Here is an 18803-nt window from a genome sequence, read left to right as displayed (position 1 = left end):
CTCAATAGACAAAAAGAAAATCTGAAGTAAATAAGTAAGAACGAATATCCTTAATCTCATTCGCTTAGCAGATTTGAAATATAAAAAGTGAAGATTTTTTTTTCTTCATTATCTAACCTACCCTCAAAATACTTGACTAATAATTAATATTCAGATCGCGCTTAAATTCACTCGAACTCTTAACTTTTAAAAGAATATTTAGAATAGATAAGTCCCTGAGGCTGTTTCAAGACCTTTTAATTACCTTTTATGTATAAGATACATATACGCATATTGGAGATTAAGAGGGATTTGAATACAATGGAGTGAATGTGATGATCGTGAAAACAGGATGTCATCAAATGATGATGTTGCATCCTAGCTCATAGTACATATACACATGCATGTATACATACATAAATGTGCAGATCCTCATTTATATATAATATAAGAAAGGCTACGGATCAGAAAGAGCTACGTGTCTAAGCTTGAGAACATCAAGTTCATCATCAGATTTTTGAGTTGCAAGCATGGTAGATGAACAAGAGAGATTGCTGCCAATTGCCAACGTGGGCAGGATTATGAAACAAATCCTGCCACCAAGTGCCAAGGTTTCAAAAGAGGCTAAACAAACACTGCAAGAATGTGCAACAGAGTTTATAAGCTTTGTCACTGGCGAGGCATCTGACAAGTGTCGCAAAGAGAATCGTAAGACTGTCAATGGAGATGACATCTGTTGGGCTTTGGGTGCTCTAGGGTTTGACAACTATGCTGATGCTATAGTAAGGTATTTACATAAATATAGGGAGGTTGAAAGAGACAAAGCTACCCAAAACAAAGCTACCTGCATAAGCTCTCAAGAAAAAGATGAAGAATCATCAGAAGAAAAAAGTAACCAACCACCTCATCAACAGGCTGAAGCTCCAAGCACAAGAGTTTAGAGTTGAGAATTGAGACAAAAGGCCTGAACAAACATATATAGTATGTATGCGTGTGTGTGTGTGTGTGTGTGGTGAATTAATGGTGGGATATGAATGAGCAAGATCAAGGACGACAGGTTGTAATCAATTGATTTCGATCTTCTCTAGCTTTTTCTTACTACACTATAAGGTTAATTTGTAGCTTAATTTCTTTGATTTATGCTCCTTTACATACTCTTTCCTTCTCTCTTCTCTCTCTGGTTCCCTACATTTTGCAGCAAAGGGAAACTTCTGTGAAGTTAATTATGAAATGAATGATCCGTATTTTGTCTGTTTCTTTTTATCTTAGCTAGAAATGAGACTTCAATGGAATTTATTGATATTTTGCTTTATCTGTACTTGAGTTTGATGCAGCTCAAGTTTGAGCTGAGTGCTTAGAGAAGACTGCTGAATATTAATTAGTCAGTGGATTTTTTGCATAAACATGTTAGATACACCAAAGGGAGAAATTAGATTTCTTTGAATTGATAATTAGAATCTTAATCTCTTTGTAATTTTAGAACCTATATAAAGATACAATTTTGGAGAAATGAGATCAGAATTTGTCAGATTAACTGTTTTCTTACAATTGTCACTCTAATAAGAAAGCTGTTTTTCCTGCATATTTCCTTGATGATGCATCAAATGATTTGTTCAGAACATGTCATGAGTATTGTGTAATTATCATTGAGTTATACAATTATAAATCATAATGTACAGTAGTTGATTTCCACTTAGGTTTAGGGTCTGCAATCAAAGCACCATCTGAAAAATAAAGTTGAATATTAATTGTACTGTGTATGGCACCATTTATAGTAGTAGTATTCAGCTGTATGCTTCACTAACCTATCCAAGGCTCTTTAGGTGGAGAATGTGGCTATAGATGTATAGAACAAGGACCATTGATCTTTAACAATCCGAAATCAAAACACATGATAAGTCATATCAGTTCTTTAATTTTTTTTTTTTTTTTGGGGGGGGGGGGTTCTAAGATTTCAATCCTTATCCCTTTTTTTCGTTTTGCTAATCTTCTTATCCCTTCCAAAAGAGGGAAATATAAAAGAAGAAAAACGGGGGAAAAGGAAAAAAAAGGCTTATCCTAGTTGGCACCCTTAACTTAGATCCCATCTGCAGCTAATCCATTCCCTGGCCTCCTTTGTAAGGAAGAAAAAGGATATCCAATAAAAGAAAAAGCAAGAGAAAAATTAAAAATAAACAAGTGAAACAAAGGTGCAAATCACATTTCTTCACTATTGGCATCATTTCTCTAGTAGTCTTGGTGAAAACAAGAGCCCAAGCACATTTTCCCATTTCTTTTCCAAAGTCCAAACGTAAAATTTTCAGTAAATCCGGACTTGAAACAATGAATACCCTTTCTGGATGTGTGTGTTAGCATTGGCAAGCACTGTTGCCATGTTCCACATAGATCTCCAGCAAAAGAATAGTCAAAAACAGGCTAAAATATACTAGGTTAAGGATTCCCTAAACCCTAGAAACGGGGACCACTGAAACTGTAGCTTCACATTACATGAGTAATCGTGAAAATTGCAATTTAAATCTTCAGGCATGCTTGTTTGTTTTTTTTTTTTTTACTATATATACAATTGGTTCAGGCTGTTTTCCCATAAAAGATGATTGCTTGAACCCTAATTAATAAATCTAGAATATCTGTCAAGGCCTTAGGGCATCAATCCTAGGGCTTTTATAAGCTCTTGGGACCACTTCTCAACTATGGCATGTTGCCACTCGCTTTCCATCCAAAAGGGGTGAAAGAAACTCCAACTCAAAATGTTTCCGCTTTCAAAAGGAGAAGAATAATACATAAATGAGGTAGTACAGGAGACAAAAGCTGATTAAATCCCAAACTTTTTGCATCAAACCATAACCATTGCAGAATTTTGTGTGATGGTTACATAGTGATTTTGAAAGCCTCAATGCTTTGAGTCTAACTATACCAATGTACTAATCTGCAGCAGTATTCTTGAGTACAGGATGATTTTGAAAACCTCAAAACTCAGGGACCAACTATATCAATGTGGTATTATGTGAAGTTTTCTTGATATAATGATTTAAGGATAAATGTTGTTGCCGCTGGCTCCGACCACGGAATTGCGGTATTGAGCTCCATAACCTGAACTCCTGAAGGGCCTGCATCCCTTGTCTGTGAGTGCTGTCTGGAACTTTGGCAATGGTGAATGTCAATAAATTAAAGCAATCTGGTGTTGTAATTGCATTCAGTGCGCCCATTTTTCAGGACAGAAAGCAGGAGGCTCATGAATAGTCCATGTGAGCTTCAGCAACTCAGAGTAGGCAAGTGCAACATTGTTGCAAATTGCAATGTGCCTTCAGATGCATAGCAAGAGATGCATTGATCGTATTAAAAGTTTGATATAATATATGATCAATGAGAAATGCTGATGGTCCACAACAAAGTTGATGCATGTAATGACATTACAATGGTCTAAGAATATGCATACATAGATGTTCATTTGCTCCATGCATATAATGAATACTAGGAAACCAATGCTTATTTTTAATTATATCAATACTTTGAATTTTATCAATATAACTTTCACATACCTCAAATATCTACCATAGCATTTGAATCAACAGAAAACTGTGTAAAGTTCATTCAAAGGCAATGACAAGCAAATGTTTACCTTGCTAGTTTAACCAGTTAGTCCTAGTTTCTGAAGGTATGATTGTTCATTAACTTAAAGGTAATGAAGACAAAGGTCTAGATAAGAGTAAATATTCAACCACCATTAAAAGAATTATCTAAACCAGCTAAATCCAAACATACAAGAAGTATAAGAAACAGCAATCACCCTTTTCTGATAATATTTCACTCATTTGGTTCAACAATAAGTGTTTCTTTCCTTTATTTTCATTTTTCCTGAAATATTGATGTCTAATGTTAGAATATATTGCAATTTCGTTTTCCTATTAATTTTTGTTTTAGGCATTATTTTTAATTTTGATTTGACATGTCATACAAAAATAAGGATAAATTATTATGACTTGTCGAATTTTTGGTGATAATTTAATCCTATCTATTTGATTTATATTTGATGAACTATACGTTTATAAACGATATATACACAATCAGTTTGCCAATTAAAACTTAAAACACCCTTAAAATTAAATATTTACTTTAAGGTTATTTATTTTTAAGTATTATAAAATTTTCTGATATAAGATGTAACAATTTGGGTTGTAATTAATGTAATTATTAGGTATATACACATAAAAGTTATAAAATATAAACCTTCTATTGAAGATTTATCAATTGTTGTGAGCCCAAACCCAAAAGTGACTGCAACCCATCTGACTAAACCATTGTCCAAAAGGAAAAATGGTTACTCAACCTAAAATAAACCATTGAACTGGAGAACTTGAATGACCCCAAAAAAAGAACTAGAGAGCTGAAAACCCAAGTTTTATTTACTGAGGATTGGGTCAAGGTGAGCGCCAGCTGACCTAAAAAGAACGTAGTAGGAGCCCAGGAATTAGTTCCTGTGAGCTTGATTCCCTTTCAGAAGCCAAGAACCATGGTGATTATCTATTTAGAAGTTAGTACTGGGGAGCAGGTAAGGTAAACCTCTGGCCACAATCTAACAAATTATAGTTTTAAGAGTTTCGTCAGGTAAGCCTCTAGGCCACCATCTTATATACATGTGACATGCATAGAAGGAAACCGGAATGAGAACAGAAGGAAACTCCGTAGAGGAGAACAAACATTTCTTCACTATTTTTTGTTTTCTAAATCATGCATTCACCCATCCCTTCAATTAGGAAACTCCATAGAGGATAACAAACATTTCTTCACTATTTTTTGTTTTCTAAACCATGCATTCACCCATCCCTTCAATTAATGGTACCTAGATTAGAGGTGAGTACGGACACAAATATGCATCTAATAGAGTATGCTCAATTTTTTCTAACTTTTTATCTATATATTTTGAGGATCATACTCCGTACTCATCTCCGAATATGTATTTTGACAAGAGTGTTTTAAGGAAATTAAAGACCCTGGATAAGATAACCTTCCACAACAATTTTTCCTTGCATTAAATATGCTAATGACTATAGACGTAAAGAGACTGGAAAATCAGAATCATATGTAATTTTCAATAACTATGTCTTCCAAGGGTAAAGAAATTTCTCTTTACAAAAAAAAGTTTCCTTAGAGAACAATTTGGAAATTACCAGATTCATATACTGACAATGGATGACTTATACTTTTTATCCTTAATATTCCAGCTACCAGAAGAAGCATGCAAAAAATCATTGATGCAATTTTAAAAAGAATCACCTACTTTGGTAGACACATGCTTCTACAATCCCAAACCATCATCGATATCTGGTCCTACCCAATAACCCATTATTACAATTGGAAGTACAAGGACTTACATTCAAACTACATGAATCAATATCTTTAGAATGCTTTGTTGGGCTAATCAGATGATGTTCACCATTGACAGAACATATGCCTTTATTTGAGATGCAGGGAGCTGATGCTGCATGTAGGAACTTACAATATCAGCTTACAAAAGCACACACTGGCAAGGGAATGACCAAAACAAACACCAACCGTATAACCAAATATACTATTTTGTATTTTGATTTTGAACATAGCAAAAAGAGAATCTGTTCACAGTGTTAATCTTTGGCTTTTACCAAGTTTTGTGTCGCTCTTGACACCTATGTTGCTTTGACTCTTCAATTTTATGGCCATACCCGTGTCCAGGTTCTGTATCCAAACATCTTTATGAGGTATTTATGGGGATATGACCCTCCAAACACATTGAAGAACTTAGACAAAATGAACATAAAATACAAATGTTGAACACATGCCTAAACTGGACACTCACATCAAAATCTGAGTAACATAGCTTGATTCAGTTGTTCTTGCAAATCAAAGCGGTAATGCAAATATCTGTTCCAAAAATGTCAATCACTTGGACACATTCTCATCTACCTTACGGATAAAGGTTTCATTTTCACTTTCCCATATTACCCTTTAATCATTTTCCTGAAATTCTCTTGGCAACCTTACGGCTTACATTGAAACTCCCAAAAGGAAAGGCTTGTTAACTTGTAGCATACATTTAAAATGGGCTGATGATGATGAGAAGAAGAGAGTAACTTACTGCTTGATGAATATTATTACTGTACCTTTGATTCTAAAAGCTAGTTTGAAAGTTTCAATTTCATAAACAAGGGTACATAATTCAAGTTGTCATCGGAACAAAGATTTCCACTATTATGAATTCAAAAAGAAAGAATTTCATCAATCAGCAACAATTCAACATTCAAAGAAAAACCACAGTTGACAATCCATCCATTTCAATGGTAACTAAATTCTAGCCTAAAACCCGACATTTAGTTCACTTAATTTTAACTTGTTTTCACCACTATTTTACTCTAACAAAAATGGCTGAGAATTACACAAAAAAGAAAGATAAGTAGGAAAAAAAAAGTAACCTGTTTTGGTGGTTGCGAGGCCTGGAAGTCTAGAGGAAGCTGATTTATTTGCATATCTACCCTGAATAAAAGTTGAAGAAGAAATCAAACATCCAACCCACAAAAGAAATAAAAATATTAAAATGTGATCTTAATAAAAGACTACTCTTCTAGAATTATTTAGCTGATCACAAAAACGGTTTGAGGGAGAGAATTTTGAAGAAAGGGATTTGGGGTTTCGTGGAGGGACTTACCTTAAGTGGGTTTTGGAGAGAATGGAGAGGAATTGAGAAGCTTTAGGACAGGAAGCTCGGCATTGAAGTTCCAGTGGAAGAAATAATTAGAGAGGTTTCTGGGTTTAAGCCATTAAGGCTGAAGAAAAACAATGCTCCCAAAGAAGAACGAATAAGAAAAGAAAAAGCATCAGGATGAGGTAGTATCATCAGCTAGTCCGATTACTGTAGAGTTTTGCTGCTTCTTTTTTTTTGTGTTTGTTGTACGCTTGTGAAATTTCTCACTTTATTTTTTCATTATATATTAAAAAAGTTATAATTCAATATTATTATTATTTATAATAGAGAGAAAAACAATACAATTCACACAGCATCCAAACGTGAATGCCGTATACCATCCAAGTTGCCATGTAAAAAAGATAAAATCTTAGCTGACGGTTGTATCCAATTACAGAAACCAAGTGGGCAATGAAGTGCATGTGCAGCCAAAGCATCCGTTGTCCTGTTGCCCTCCCTATAGACATGTTGAATCTTTACCTCCCATTGTCATCGCAACAACCGTTGAACCTCTCGGACAGTGGCGAAACACGATTTTTCCGCTGTCGGTTCTTGCAGCAGCTGAACTGTTGCTTTGCAGTCCATCACTAGAGTAACTCACACAGCCCCCAACTCCTACGCCTGCAGAAGCCCATCATGCGCCCCCCATACCTCAGCCGTAAGGATCGAACAAGTGTATATTTCGCAGAAAATCAGCTAACCAAGTGCCCGTATGCTCACAACACCACCAGCAGCTGCGGCCTCAGACTGCATATTCCTAGTTTATTGGTATTAATTTTGATGATTTGAAAACATAATTTAATAAAAAAATTAAATATTTTATTTTAATAATTAACAATAATTTAACCTATAATATGAAAAATTAATAAATTTAATTAAAATTTTAAAAACTTGAAAAATAAAAATAGATTTATAATAAAAAGTTTACTTTTATAAAATAACCATTGTTATTTAATTTTAATATTATATTAAATAACTTATTCTTGTTAAATGTTAAAGTAAAATATAAAATTGTATTTTCTATTTGTCTTTAAATTATTTTAAATTAAAATTGAATAGCAATATTCAATAAAAACTTAACTATCTTATGGATCAAGAAGAAGTTTTCTAAGGATTGTTGAAGGGATTTGTTGGCTAAAAATCTATTCATAAATAGATTGGTTAGTTGGTCAAATATGTGAACGGTACCCTTCGGTAAAGACAAATACTAAGTCCGGGTTGTATGGGTAGGGGTCATAGAGAACACCCTACACTTGATTGCATCTAAGGCCCCCAAAATGTTCATATGGTTATTGTAGTGAGTCAAGTGGTCCTCAAGGTCTCTTTGACCCCATAAGAAGCTTTGGGGAACTTGAAGGTTGATGATAAGTTATGGGTTAAGACTTGCATTGAAAGGGGTTCACTGGCATAACTCTAAGAGGTTTCATTAGATTTAACACTTCAAAATTCCTATAATAACTCTCTTCTTAGTGCTAGCATTTGCTCCTCCAAGGAAACATCTTGGTTATGAGGGGCCTCGCTTTGAGAGTCTGCTAGGTGGAGGTTACCTTGAGGGTTGTTTGGTAAGCGTTGGTTTCTATGCCTTTAGAGGAAGGACTGGCGGTTTCCTCCTCCTAGGCCGGGTGGTTGGTTCTAGAAGGGTCTCTACTAGATTTGAGCTTTTTTTATAATATGCTTATTCCTTGAATTCTTTTGGCTCAATAGGCGTTGAAGTTCTTATTGTTTCTGATAAATCTATTGTTGCTCTAAAAATTGAATTTTAAGAAGCCTTATTTTCTTTTGCATCTTAATGAACTATTGGGAGTTGAAGTTGGGGTTTTGGGAGGTTTCCTCATTGGGAGAGACACTAATGTTGCCTTGAGGAGGTTGGGCATACCACTAGGGTGGAAGTGAGAATTGGTAATATGAAGGATAAGTGTGGGTTATCATGTGAGATAGTGGAGAAGATGCCCGATGAAGGTTGAATTAGTGCTGCGTACTTTGTTCCTAGATAAGGTTAAGAAGTGGTTGTTGAGTGACTTGGGGAGGCTGTTAAGTTTGTGCTTGGGTTTTGGTTTGCAACATTTTCAAGGACAACAATGGAAGAATATGCAATGGTAGTTTGGTTCATACTCATAGCACCAATTTTTGATACAAGATTTCAACAAGAGAGTTTACAATAAGGAGATGATGGTGGAGATAGGGTGGCCAATTCACCTAGGATAAGCAACGAGCTAGAATAAGAGGTTGTAGATGGGGAGAAATGGAGAATACGATAATTAAGCAATAAGGTAGGGTACTTAGGTTTTCTTAAGAGGAAAGAGATCATTTGTCTTTTGTGCTCTAGGTAGGGGTGTAAATGAGACATTGATTCTCCTAAGCTGCTTGAGTTCAACTAAAAAAATATTCGAACTCAATTCAGTAATTATTGAGCTGAGCTTGAGCTTGAGTAGCTCGAGCTACCAATCGAGTGGAATTGAGCTTTTCATATTTTATATGACTAAATTATGTTATTGCCCTTAATATATATTATTAACCCTAAGCTTAATTATTGAGTCAAGCCCAAGATCAAGCTTGAGTACAAATATTGGTAAATGAGGTTAATCGAGTTCGAGCTTGAGTAGCTCGATTATATCTTGAGTTGAGCTCGAGCTTAAACATAGACATTCAATTAAGCTCGAGTTAAGTATTGAGCTCCAAATTTTGAGTCGAGCTCAAGCTCGAGTTTGACAGTATTTAGACTTGACTTGGCCCTACTTTAGGTATATATAGGAGAGTGTCCTCCTGTATGGTAGTGCCACGTAATCGATAATACGAATGGTAGGTTTGCCTATATGGTTTTAGGTGGCAAGGTCCTTATAGGTCAATTGTTGTCATATGTGGTAGTATACAGTCTTACTTTGACATTCTCCTTACTGGATCTATATGAGGTTGTTGTGCCTTATTGGTCTCTCAATGGTTCCCATGAAGGATCAATAGCGAATCGTTTCTAAAGTGGATCATGTAGGATACTCGGAAGGTTAACTCCAGATGATTATGGGAAGGGTCACTACAAAGGGTATCTAACAAAAGATTGCTTATGGGTTGTTCCCAATAGAGGGTCATTGATAGGTCGCCTCATGTTCTACCAATTGATACAACTATTTGAAGTGGTCTAACCAATTGCTACTAGACTAACCACTGCATTAATTGCTTTTAGACATATCTACATATGAAACACATGTCTTTTTTAATTACTTCTACTATGGAAGGATATCGATGATATTTTTCCTAGGTTTTAATTCAAATGAACTCAATTTTTTTTTAGATAGTAATTAACCGAAAAAATTATCTAAATAGTTGACACGCTATTTAAATTTAATTTTATTATTGTTAAATTAGGATAAATTTAAAAAAATTGTTAACGTAATTAAATGCTAGGCTAAACTACTATTTATTTTTAAGAGGACTAATTTCTTAATTTCAAAATTAACAAAGAATTAAGAAGTATTTACAAAAAATTAAAGATGATCATAATTAAGATGATGAATCCAATCCATCTCTCAGAGTTCCCCAAGGCCGAAAACCCAATTGCTAGAACAAGACTGGGCTGAAACATAAATCCGAAATTAGTGTTGGAAAAAATTTGGGCTAATGTTTTAAACCTTGGGTTTTACTGGGTTTTCTGTCTTAACCGACTTAGGTCAACCAATCTACATATAAAACATCACATAGGCAGTTGGTTGCCTCCTCCTTCACCTCTGCCGCCTAGCAAGCTTCGAGGGTTTACACGTTGCACTTGAAACATCTAGCAAGCCAAGCGAAAATGGTCTGTTAAAGCTCTTGCTTGGTTTCTTCTGACTAAATTGTTTTGTTGTTTTTATGATAGAACCTGATTCGCGGATGTTTGAAATTATTAGGTTCTCCAAAACGATATCGATTTGTTGAATCCTCCAGCAGAACTTGAGAAGAAGAAGCACAAGCTCAAGCGTCTCGTTCAGTCCCCCAATTCTTTCTTCATGGTAATTTGTTAAAACCTTTTTCTTTGTGATCTATGTCTTATCCTTTCATATAAATATGTTATGTCGGGGGGGGTTAACTTTGTTCTTTCACTCTCTGTGAAGGATGTCAAATGCCAAGGCTGCTTCAACATGTAAGTCCTTGTATAATTTGATTCTTCTTTATTCATGTAACAATATTTAGTCTGTTAAGTTTTGGAAATGAGAATGGTTTATAATTTTTTTATTATATATTTAGTATTTTAGTGTATCATATTTTTATACTTATGTCCAAATATGTATGGAGCACATGTTTTGGAACGAGAGTACATTAATATAGATGGAATTCATTACATTTACATTCTTGTTTTTCGACAGAACAACTGTGTTTAGCCACTCTCAAACTGTGGTGGTATGTGGTAACTGTCAGACTGTCCTTTGCCAGCCGACTGGAGGTCGAGCTAGACTCACTGAGGGATGCTCTTTCAGGAAGAAGGGTGACTGATTTGCTACACAGTTGCTTTGAATATGGGTTCTTTTTTTTTTATCTTTGAGATATTGGTCTGAATTTCATCTTTTTTTTTTCTTTTTTTTTTGTCTTTGTGCTTCAAGATGAGTTGGTTTTTCTTGTAAGTTTAAGGATTTGATGCTAAGCTTGTTACTTAATGGTTTTGATCAAGTATGGATGTTATTACAATTAATGTTTTGAGTTCATTCGATTGATATCATGTCTATGTATATTCACTTTCAACTTCTCCAAGTTCTAGGCTTCATTTTTATGTAGGTCGATGCTTTAATCCGGAGTATTTTGGGTTGTTTTTGAATTCATTTCTTAATCTCTTCAAAGCTCTATGCGTGGCATATTGTTGCAGGCAGGTCGCATCTTTTGTGGCAGTAGATCCTCTGTTTCACATGACAATTTACGGTATAATGATTTGATAAATTCACGTGCAATACAAACTAGTATATAGATAGCTGTCACAAGTATCAATCACCTTAAATAGAACTAATTGGTTGCATTTAAATCATTAGATTGTGACATTGTTTGGAAGTCCCTTGCCTGTAATTCGAGCTTCACTTGTAGGATAGAGCAACGTGTAGGGCACATTAACAGGACGGATGCAATTCTTATTTTTCTTGTCATTGTTCATCTGCACAATTCTTTCCTCAGTCTCCAAAAGCTTGTTTCCGAGTTCCAAGCTTTAAACGGTGTTCCATCAGATGTCCATTCAGGTGCGTCTCTTTGTCCTAGATAAGCCTCATCCGACGAATGCCTTGACAAAAGTTAAATCAGAGAAGTTGCGATCACTGTCTTCCCCTGAGCAGTGATTCTTTGAAGGTAAACCTTGTCAGGATTTGACTTGAGTTTGTTGTATTCGGGAGTGCCCTTCTCAGGCACGAACCTGCGGGTTATGGTAGGATGGTTAGGGTGGTGGCCTGCATAAGCATATTGGCCGTAGTCAATAGCAACATGGAGAGCTGAAGCCATCCATATGATAATGGTGCATGAATCTATGAGGTCTTCGCGTGTCTGCATTTGAGGCCACCATGGCTCATGTTTCTTGTCATCGTGACCCTCGTTTTGGACTTCCTTCCACCAGGCTTGAAGTTCAGGGTCTTGTTAAACCATTTCATCGTTCCTGTAGTTAAATGAACAGTAATCTCTTACCCAATTTTCAATTGCAAACAAAATCTCTAATCCATCAACAGCATATGGATAGTCTTTTATCACTAGTCGCAGATCATTTGGTGAATCCTTGTCATCGACTGCAACCCTTCTGAATAAAGCAAAATGGAAGAATATCATTTCAATATCCAATGGATTTATCAGAATTTATTAGATTTACCTTTTCTTGAGATCTCTGTGGAGGGCCTGGTCAACCAAATTCCAATCCTTATAATTTAATGACGTTAATTCCATGCAATATTTTTCAGGGAATACTGAGCACTCAATAAATCCATCTGCATCAATCAGAATGCCCTGGACTATTGTATTTATATACATTGTGACGGAAGTGAGGGTGGAGAAGCTTATGAATTGGATGAACCACACTGAGCTGCCGATTGTTGCAATCACAAATGGCTCAATTACTACGAGTTTTTCAACCTGTAATCAAATTAAAGCCATATGCATGAACCGCCACTTCTCAAATTTAATGTTAACCAACGTATAATACTTGGTCTTCAGTGGCGGGTATACATTACCAATGGCTTATGAGCTGATGAACACCAGAATCATTTACAGCTACGTAGGTTTTAGCTAGCTGCCATAAAGAGCCTTCAACTCCATGTTGTGCAGGTGTATAAACCTTGCTCACAGCACCATGTTGATCCCCCTTTGGATGTGGCAAACTTAATTCAGTCGCCAATGGCTTCAAAGTTCCATCATCACTCAAAGCCAACACGGTCCTGGACATGTAAGTCTTTACGGAAGTAGAGTTTATCCTTCTGAGATATGGCATTAGTCAATCATGATGATCCAATTTGAACAATCTGTTGGTTTCCAGTGCCTGTTCAACCGAATCTTTTCAAATGTCAAAACATTCTTGAAGCACTAATTTTGTATACTATTCTTTGAATGGAAGTACAATCTTCATTTTTCTTTAAGTATCCATGGTCAATACTTATTAAAATAAGAGTGTAATGATATTACTATCTAACGACTCTTCAAATACATGGACAAGCTTTAAAGGACTGAACATACTCGTGTAGTACATATAAGAACATCTAGCACTTATATCTGAATCTGGAATCCAAGTAGTATGGATTAAGATATAGGATCTACAAAACATCACCTCTTCTAACATCAAATGTCAAAAACTGGAGTCAACAGGGAGGGGTCAAAGAAATCCTCTCGGCGGTGATATCAAGGTTAATCAGAATTGAGAAATTTCTTGTGCTCAGCAACTATCTTGCATCTTTAAGTGGTTTCTAGTGTTTTTCTTAGTGATTGTGTTAGCGCCGGTTACGATGCAAGGTGCAACTTGAGTAAAAGCTGGACAACATTATGACTTGCCTTATTTGATTCGCATATTTTGGCTAAAATTGTTTGGATCATTAATTGCTAATTTTTGTAAACTGTTATCAGCTCATTAGTGAAGCCTTTATGTGGAAGAATCAAGTCAAGTGAGGATTAAATTTAAAATTTCAAACAATCGAAATTCCCTTAAATAGAAGATTTGATCCTTCAAAGGAGTTCGATGACAAGAAGATTTCTTGACCACACTCTTCAATTAAAGACCTATTTAAATGGTTATTTTAGAGGAATTAAATGATTGTATTTCAACATGCCTTTTATTCTTATATATTAGACAGCTTGTTTAGGTTAGAAGTATGAATTGAAAAACACTTTAATTGTTCAAATAGGAATTGTTTCTTTGAGTGCAAAATTGTAAGGAAATTGACGAGTTTTTTCAATTTACAGCTAAGTGTTCAAGAGAATAGTCTTAGAGGGAGAGTAATCTAGTTCGAAGCATAAGAGTGAGGTTACAATTTAGTGAGAGAGTTATCACAACTTGTATTTGTTTGTTATAGTGATTACTTTCAGGCAAGGTACTATAGATGTAGGAAGTTTTTGAACTACGTGAATAATTTTTTGGTGTCCAACTTTATTTTCCTACTACTAGTTGCTATGTCTTGTTGCAACCGAACAAATATTTGATAGGCAAACTCAACGAACTTTAATTTTGTGTTAGAGCTAGACACTTTGTAATACCCCGAGTTTCACTAATGTCAGAGAATTTCATTTTTGGGTCAGATTTCTTAAATTAAGCTATTTTGAGAAGTTTAACCAAAATGTTTTTGAGAATGGATAAATGGATTAGAGTTTTATTAATTAGGCATTAATTAGAATTATTAATAGATTAATATAGAGAGTTTACTAATTAAAACCTATGGACTAAATTGTATGGTTAGTAAAATTAGTGGGACCAATGTATGAAAATTAATAAAAATGATTTAGATGAGGAAAGGTCCTTATTGGTAAAGAAACGAAGCCCAAGATAGTAAATTGAGCACTATGAAGGGAATGATTAGAATTAGTTTATTTTATGATTTCATTTTCTTTTCCATACCAATATTTCTCTCAAATTTCTTTGAACTCTTTTCATCAACTCTTGATTTTCTCTACAAGATTATAGATTGCTGAGTTCATTTTTCATGAAATAATTTCAATAAACAAGATATCTCAATCAAGAAATCAACATTTTTCTTTAACTTTGATGTTGGTTTTGGAGGGAAGGAGAAGGAGTAGGAGATGAACTTTCGATTTCTTGAATCAATCTTTGTTTTTTCATAAAAGTAAATTGTTTTCAAACCTTAATCTATTATTTTAAACCTTTGAACTATGTTTTTTTAATTTTCTTTATATTTTTCTTGCATTTTCAGCAATTTTCAAACTAGAGGGAGAAAGCTTTGATCCTAGGATTCTTTATATTTTTGAGTTGGATTCTTGTTTGATTTAAGTTTAGAATTAAGTTGTAACAACTTAATTTTCAGTGATGCTAAAAAATACGATTTTAGAATCCCATTTTCGTAAACTGGGCCAGTAAATATTAATATTTAATATTTACGAGCCTATTATAAAAATATATTAAAGTTTGGTCCAATAATTTTGTTAAATTGGTGGTTAATTAAGGTATAAGGATTAAATTGTAAAAGTTCAATCCCTATAGATTTTTAATTAGGCAAAGACTTAAAAATTTAAATTGCAATTAACCAAAAGTTTAAAATGGAAATCAAATCATTTTACATATTGGGTTAGTAGATGATGATAGATTGTGCACTAAGGCTTGATTAATAATTAATTAAGTTAATTAATGATCAAAACTTCTATATATAGTTAAATTAGTGGAAAGAAAGAGAATTTTATCATATTGTCATCTTCCATGACCAAAATTTGCTAAGGAAAGAAAAGAGAAAACCTTTTGAGAGCTTAAACTTTCAGTCCTCAAATTGGTCAACTATTTAAGCCCTCTTTTTTTTGTAATTTTTATATTTTTGAGGTCGTGAGAATTTGATTTAGCTAGCTCATGTATCAATTTAAAAAATTGTTAAAGTTTTTGAAAGTTTTTATGATTGATTTCTTAAAGAAATTGATGTTTTGAAAGCGTGTGCATATGTATTGTTGATGTAGAGTTGAAGGGAACTGAAGAAGGGGAATGAATATGGGACGAAAATAAATCATTGTGTATAGAATGAATATATATATATATATATATATATATATATATCACATGTTTCTTGAACAAGTGTTTTTCTGCCAATACGCGAGGAATGAGCCATAGGATCTTATTTTCAAGTGTTAAGATTCAGTTCTTAAGCCACATATCCTTTCATAATGCCCTTTTAGTTAGCATGATGATGGATTAGTATACTTCACAAGTGACAAATAATACATAGTAGGATTCCTATCAATAGCAAAGTGATAGGCCTTGACAGGGTAAATATTTGGTATGATTCCATTAAAGTAAGATGGAAAGGGGCTAGCCATATAACAAACACATATGGGGTAGGGTTAAGCATTTTAAGTAGTGAAGAGAAATCTTCTGCTCCACTAGATTTAATTAAGTGAGGTGGAGCATGCTCTTAAATTTAGAAATTTTGGCAACAAGCAAGTTTGCTCCACTACAATTTTTGCGTGTGGTGGAGCAGCACGATTAAAACCCCTAAAAAAACGGTGATAGGATTTAAGAGAAAGAAAATGATGAAAAGAGGGAGAAATCATTTGAAGGCTAAAGAACAAATCTCCTACATCAAGAAAAACTCGTAAAGATAAGAAGAAAATGATACCTGGAGCGTTCCATGTAAATTTTATAACTATTTTTTTCTCTAGATTTTATTTTTTTATTGATGCAAGTTTGTTTTGAATCTCTTTTTGTGTGGTTTTATCAACTCTTTATGAACTAAACTCTATTTTCTTGGAACAATGATGAATCTTATTTCTTAGTTAATTAATTTATTTCCTCTTTAATTTTTTCGATCTTTTTTAATTATTTATTCAATTTTGTGGTTATTTAATCTGCTTACCTACTCACCAAATTGCATTAAGTTGATGTTAGAATTAAGTGACCGAATCCTTATTTAAATAAAATATAGTGGTAAAATAAAATAAAAGAAGAATCCATATAGAATTACACTTCTTTTATTTTATTTTAGAATAAGGTTTTTTAAACCTTATTAAATTCTATCTATTTGATATTGATTAGAATAAGGTGTTTCAATCTTTACAAGCCTATAAATAGACATATTCTATTCCTCTTGTAACAATTGGAATTCGACATAGTAAATTTTCTTCTCCTCTACCCGTGGTTTTTTCCCGAAAGGGTTTTCACGTAAAAATCTTTGTGTGTTCTATATTTAATTTTATTTTATTTTTCACAAACTGGTATCAGAGCTTCCGGATTATTTATCTCGATCACGTAATGGCGTCTTTAAAGTATGAAATTCTGCTGTTGGATGGCAATACCAGATTTGCGTTGTGGCAGATTAAGATGCAAGCAGCGCAGATGGATCTAGAGAAAGCCCTGTAAGGGATAGATAAGATGCCTTCGACATTGACAGAGGAAGAGAAGAAGCGTAAAGATCAAAAGACATTAACACAATTACATCTGCATTTGTCTAACAAAATTTTGCAAGATATGATGAAGGAGAAGACCGTCGCTGGATTATGGAAGAGGTTAGAACAAATATGCATGTCGAAAACTTTAACCAGCAAGCTGCATATGAAACAACGTCTTTATGCTCACCGTTTGGAGGAAGGTGTATCTGTGCACAAACACTTAACAATGTTTAAAGAAATTCTCTCAAACTTGGAGGCCATGAGGTTCAGTATGATAAGGAAGATCTAGGGTTGATTCTACTTTGTTCGTTGCCTCCGTCTTATTCAACCTTTAGAGACACAATTTTATATAGCCGCGAGTCTCTCACAGTTAATGAGGTTTATGATTTTTTAACCTCGTATGATAAGATAAAACATCTTGTGATTAAAATCGACTCTCAAGGAGTGGGTCTTATTGTTCGTGGGAGACAAGATCATAATGCTGATAATGATCGTGGAAGGACACAGGAACGGAATCCTCGCGGTAAATTTAAGGGTAGATCAAAGTCTTCAAATAGAGGTAAAACTTGTAACTTCTGCAAGAAGAAAGGGCACATTAAATCTGAATGCTATAAGCTACAAAATAAGATTAAAAGGAAGGCTATGAATCAAAAGGAAAAACAACCAGAAAATTTCAGTGAAGCTGATGTTGTAAAAGACTACATCGATGGTGAACTTCTAGTCGCTTCTGTCAATGATTCTAAAGTAAGCGAGGAGTGGATACTTGATTCAGGCTGCATCTTCCACATAAGTCCCAATCGGGATTGGTTTACAACTTACGAAACAGTGTCTGAAGGTGTTGTTTTGATGAGAAATAATGTTTCGTGTAAAATCACAGGTATTGGAACAATTAAAGTTAAGATGTTTGATGGAGTTGTCAAAACACTTAGTGACGTACGACATGTTCCAAAATTGAAAAGAAATTTAATTTCGTTGAGTACTCTTGATTTAAAAGGGTACAGATACACAGCTGAAAGTGGGGTTTTAAATATTTCCAAAGGTTCTCTTGTTGTGATGAAAGGGCAGAGAAAGATTGCTAAGTTATATGTTTTCTGTGGTTCTCATCATATCGGTGATGCAAATTGCCGCTTCCTCTTCCTTGTCAGATGATGATATTACTAAACTTTGGCATATGCGCCTAGAGCATATGAGTGAGAATGGCATGACAGAATTAAGTAAAAACGGACTTCTTGATGGGCAAAGAATTTGTAAACTGAATTTTTGTAAGCACTGTGTTTTTGGGAAGCAAAAGAGAGTTCGATCCACCAGAGGAATCCATAACACGAAGGGAACATTGGAGTATATTCATTCTGATCTGTGGGGGCCATCCAGAGTGCCTTTGAGAGGTGGAGCTAATTATATGCTAACCTTTATTGATGATTTTTCCAGAAAAGTTTGGGCGTTCTTTCTGAAGAAGAAAAGCGATGTGTTTTCCACATTTAAGTCTTGGAAAATTATGATTGAAAAACAGACAGAAAAACAAATAAATACCTCCGCACAGACAATGGCTTAGAGTTCTGTTCTGATGAGTTTAATAGATTGTGCAAGTCAGAAG

General features: G+C 34.4%; 2 protein-coding genes, 1 long non-coding RNA gene and 1 pseudogene across 3 annotated transcripts; 2 read left to right on the top strand and 2 right to left on the bottom strand.

Moving 5' to 3' along the window:
• The first annotated feature begins 272 nt into the window (after positions 1-272).
• LOC108463537 (nuclear transcription factor Y subunit B-4-like) lies at positions 273-1230 on the top strand. The gene has a single exon (XM_017763464.2). The coding sequence runs from the start codon at positions 510-512 to the stop codon at positions 918-920; it is 411 nt and encodes a 136-aa protein (XP_017618953.1). The 5' UTR covers positions 273-509; the 3' UTR covers positions 921-1230.
• A 1558-nt stretch (positions 1231-2788) lies between these two features.
• Positions 2789-7458, bottom strand: LOC108463718 (uncharacterized). Its single transcript, XR_001868135.2, has 3 exons — positions 6659-7458; positions 6426-6486; positions 2789-3281 (listed from the first exon to the last, which is right to left on the bottom strand). It is a non-coding gene; the product is annotated as an uncharacterized LOC108463718 (long non-coding RNA).
• Positions 7459-10334: 2876 nt separating this feature from the next.
• Positions 10335-11351, top strand: LOC108461554 (40S ribosomal protein S27-2). The gene is made up of 4 exons (XM_017761422.2): positions 10335-10481; positions 10573-10674; positions 10777-10805; positions 11029-11351. Exons 1-4 carry the CDS (start codon positions 10479-10481, stop codon positions 11153-11155), a joined length of 261 nt encoding a protein of 86 aa, XP_017616911.1. The 5' UTR covers positions 10335-10478; the 3' UTR covers positions 11156-11351.
• A 327-nt stretch (positions 11352-11678) lies between these two features.
• On the bottom strand, positions 11679-13067 carry LOC108462180 (probable linoleate 9S-lipoxygenase 5; annotated as a pseudogene).
• Between the last annotated feature and the right edge of the window lie 5736 nt (positions 13068-18803).

Source organism: Gossypium arboreum, chromosome 13, assembly GCF_025698485.1.
Source record: "Gossypium arboreum isolate Shixiya-1 chromosome 13, ASM2569848v2, whole genome shotgun sequence".
In the NCBI taxonomy this organism is placed as follows: Eukaryota; Viridiplantae; Streptophyta; class Magnoliopsida; order Malvales; family Malvaceae; genus Gossypium; species Gossypium arboreum.
This window is presented reverse-complemented; position numbering and strand designations above follow the sequence as displayed.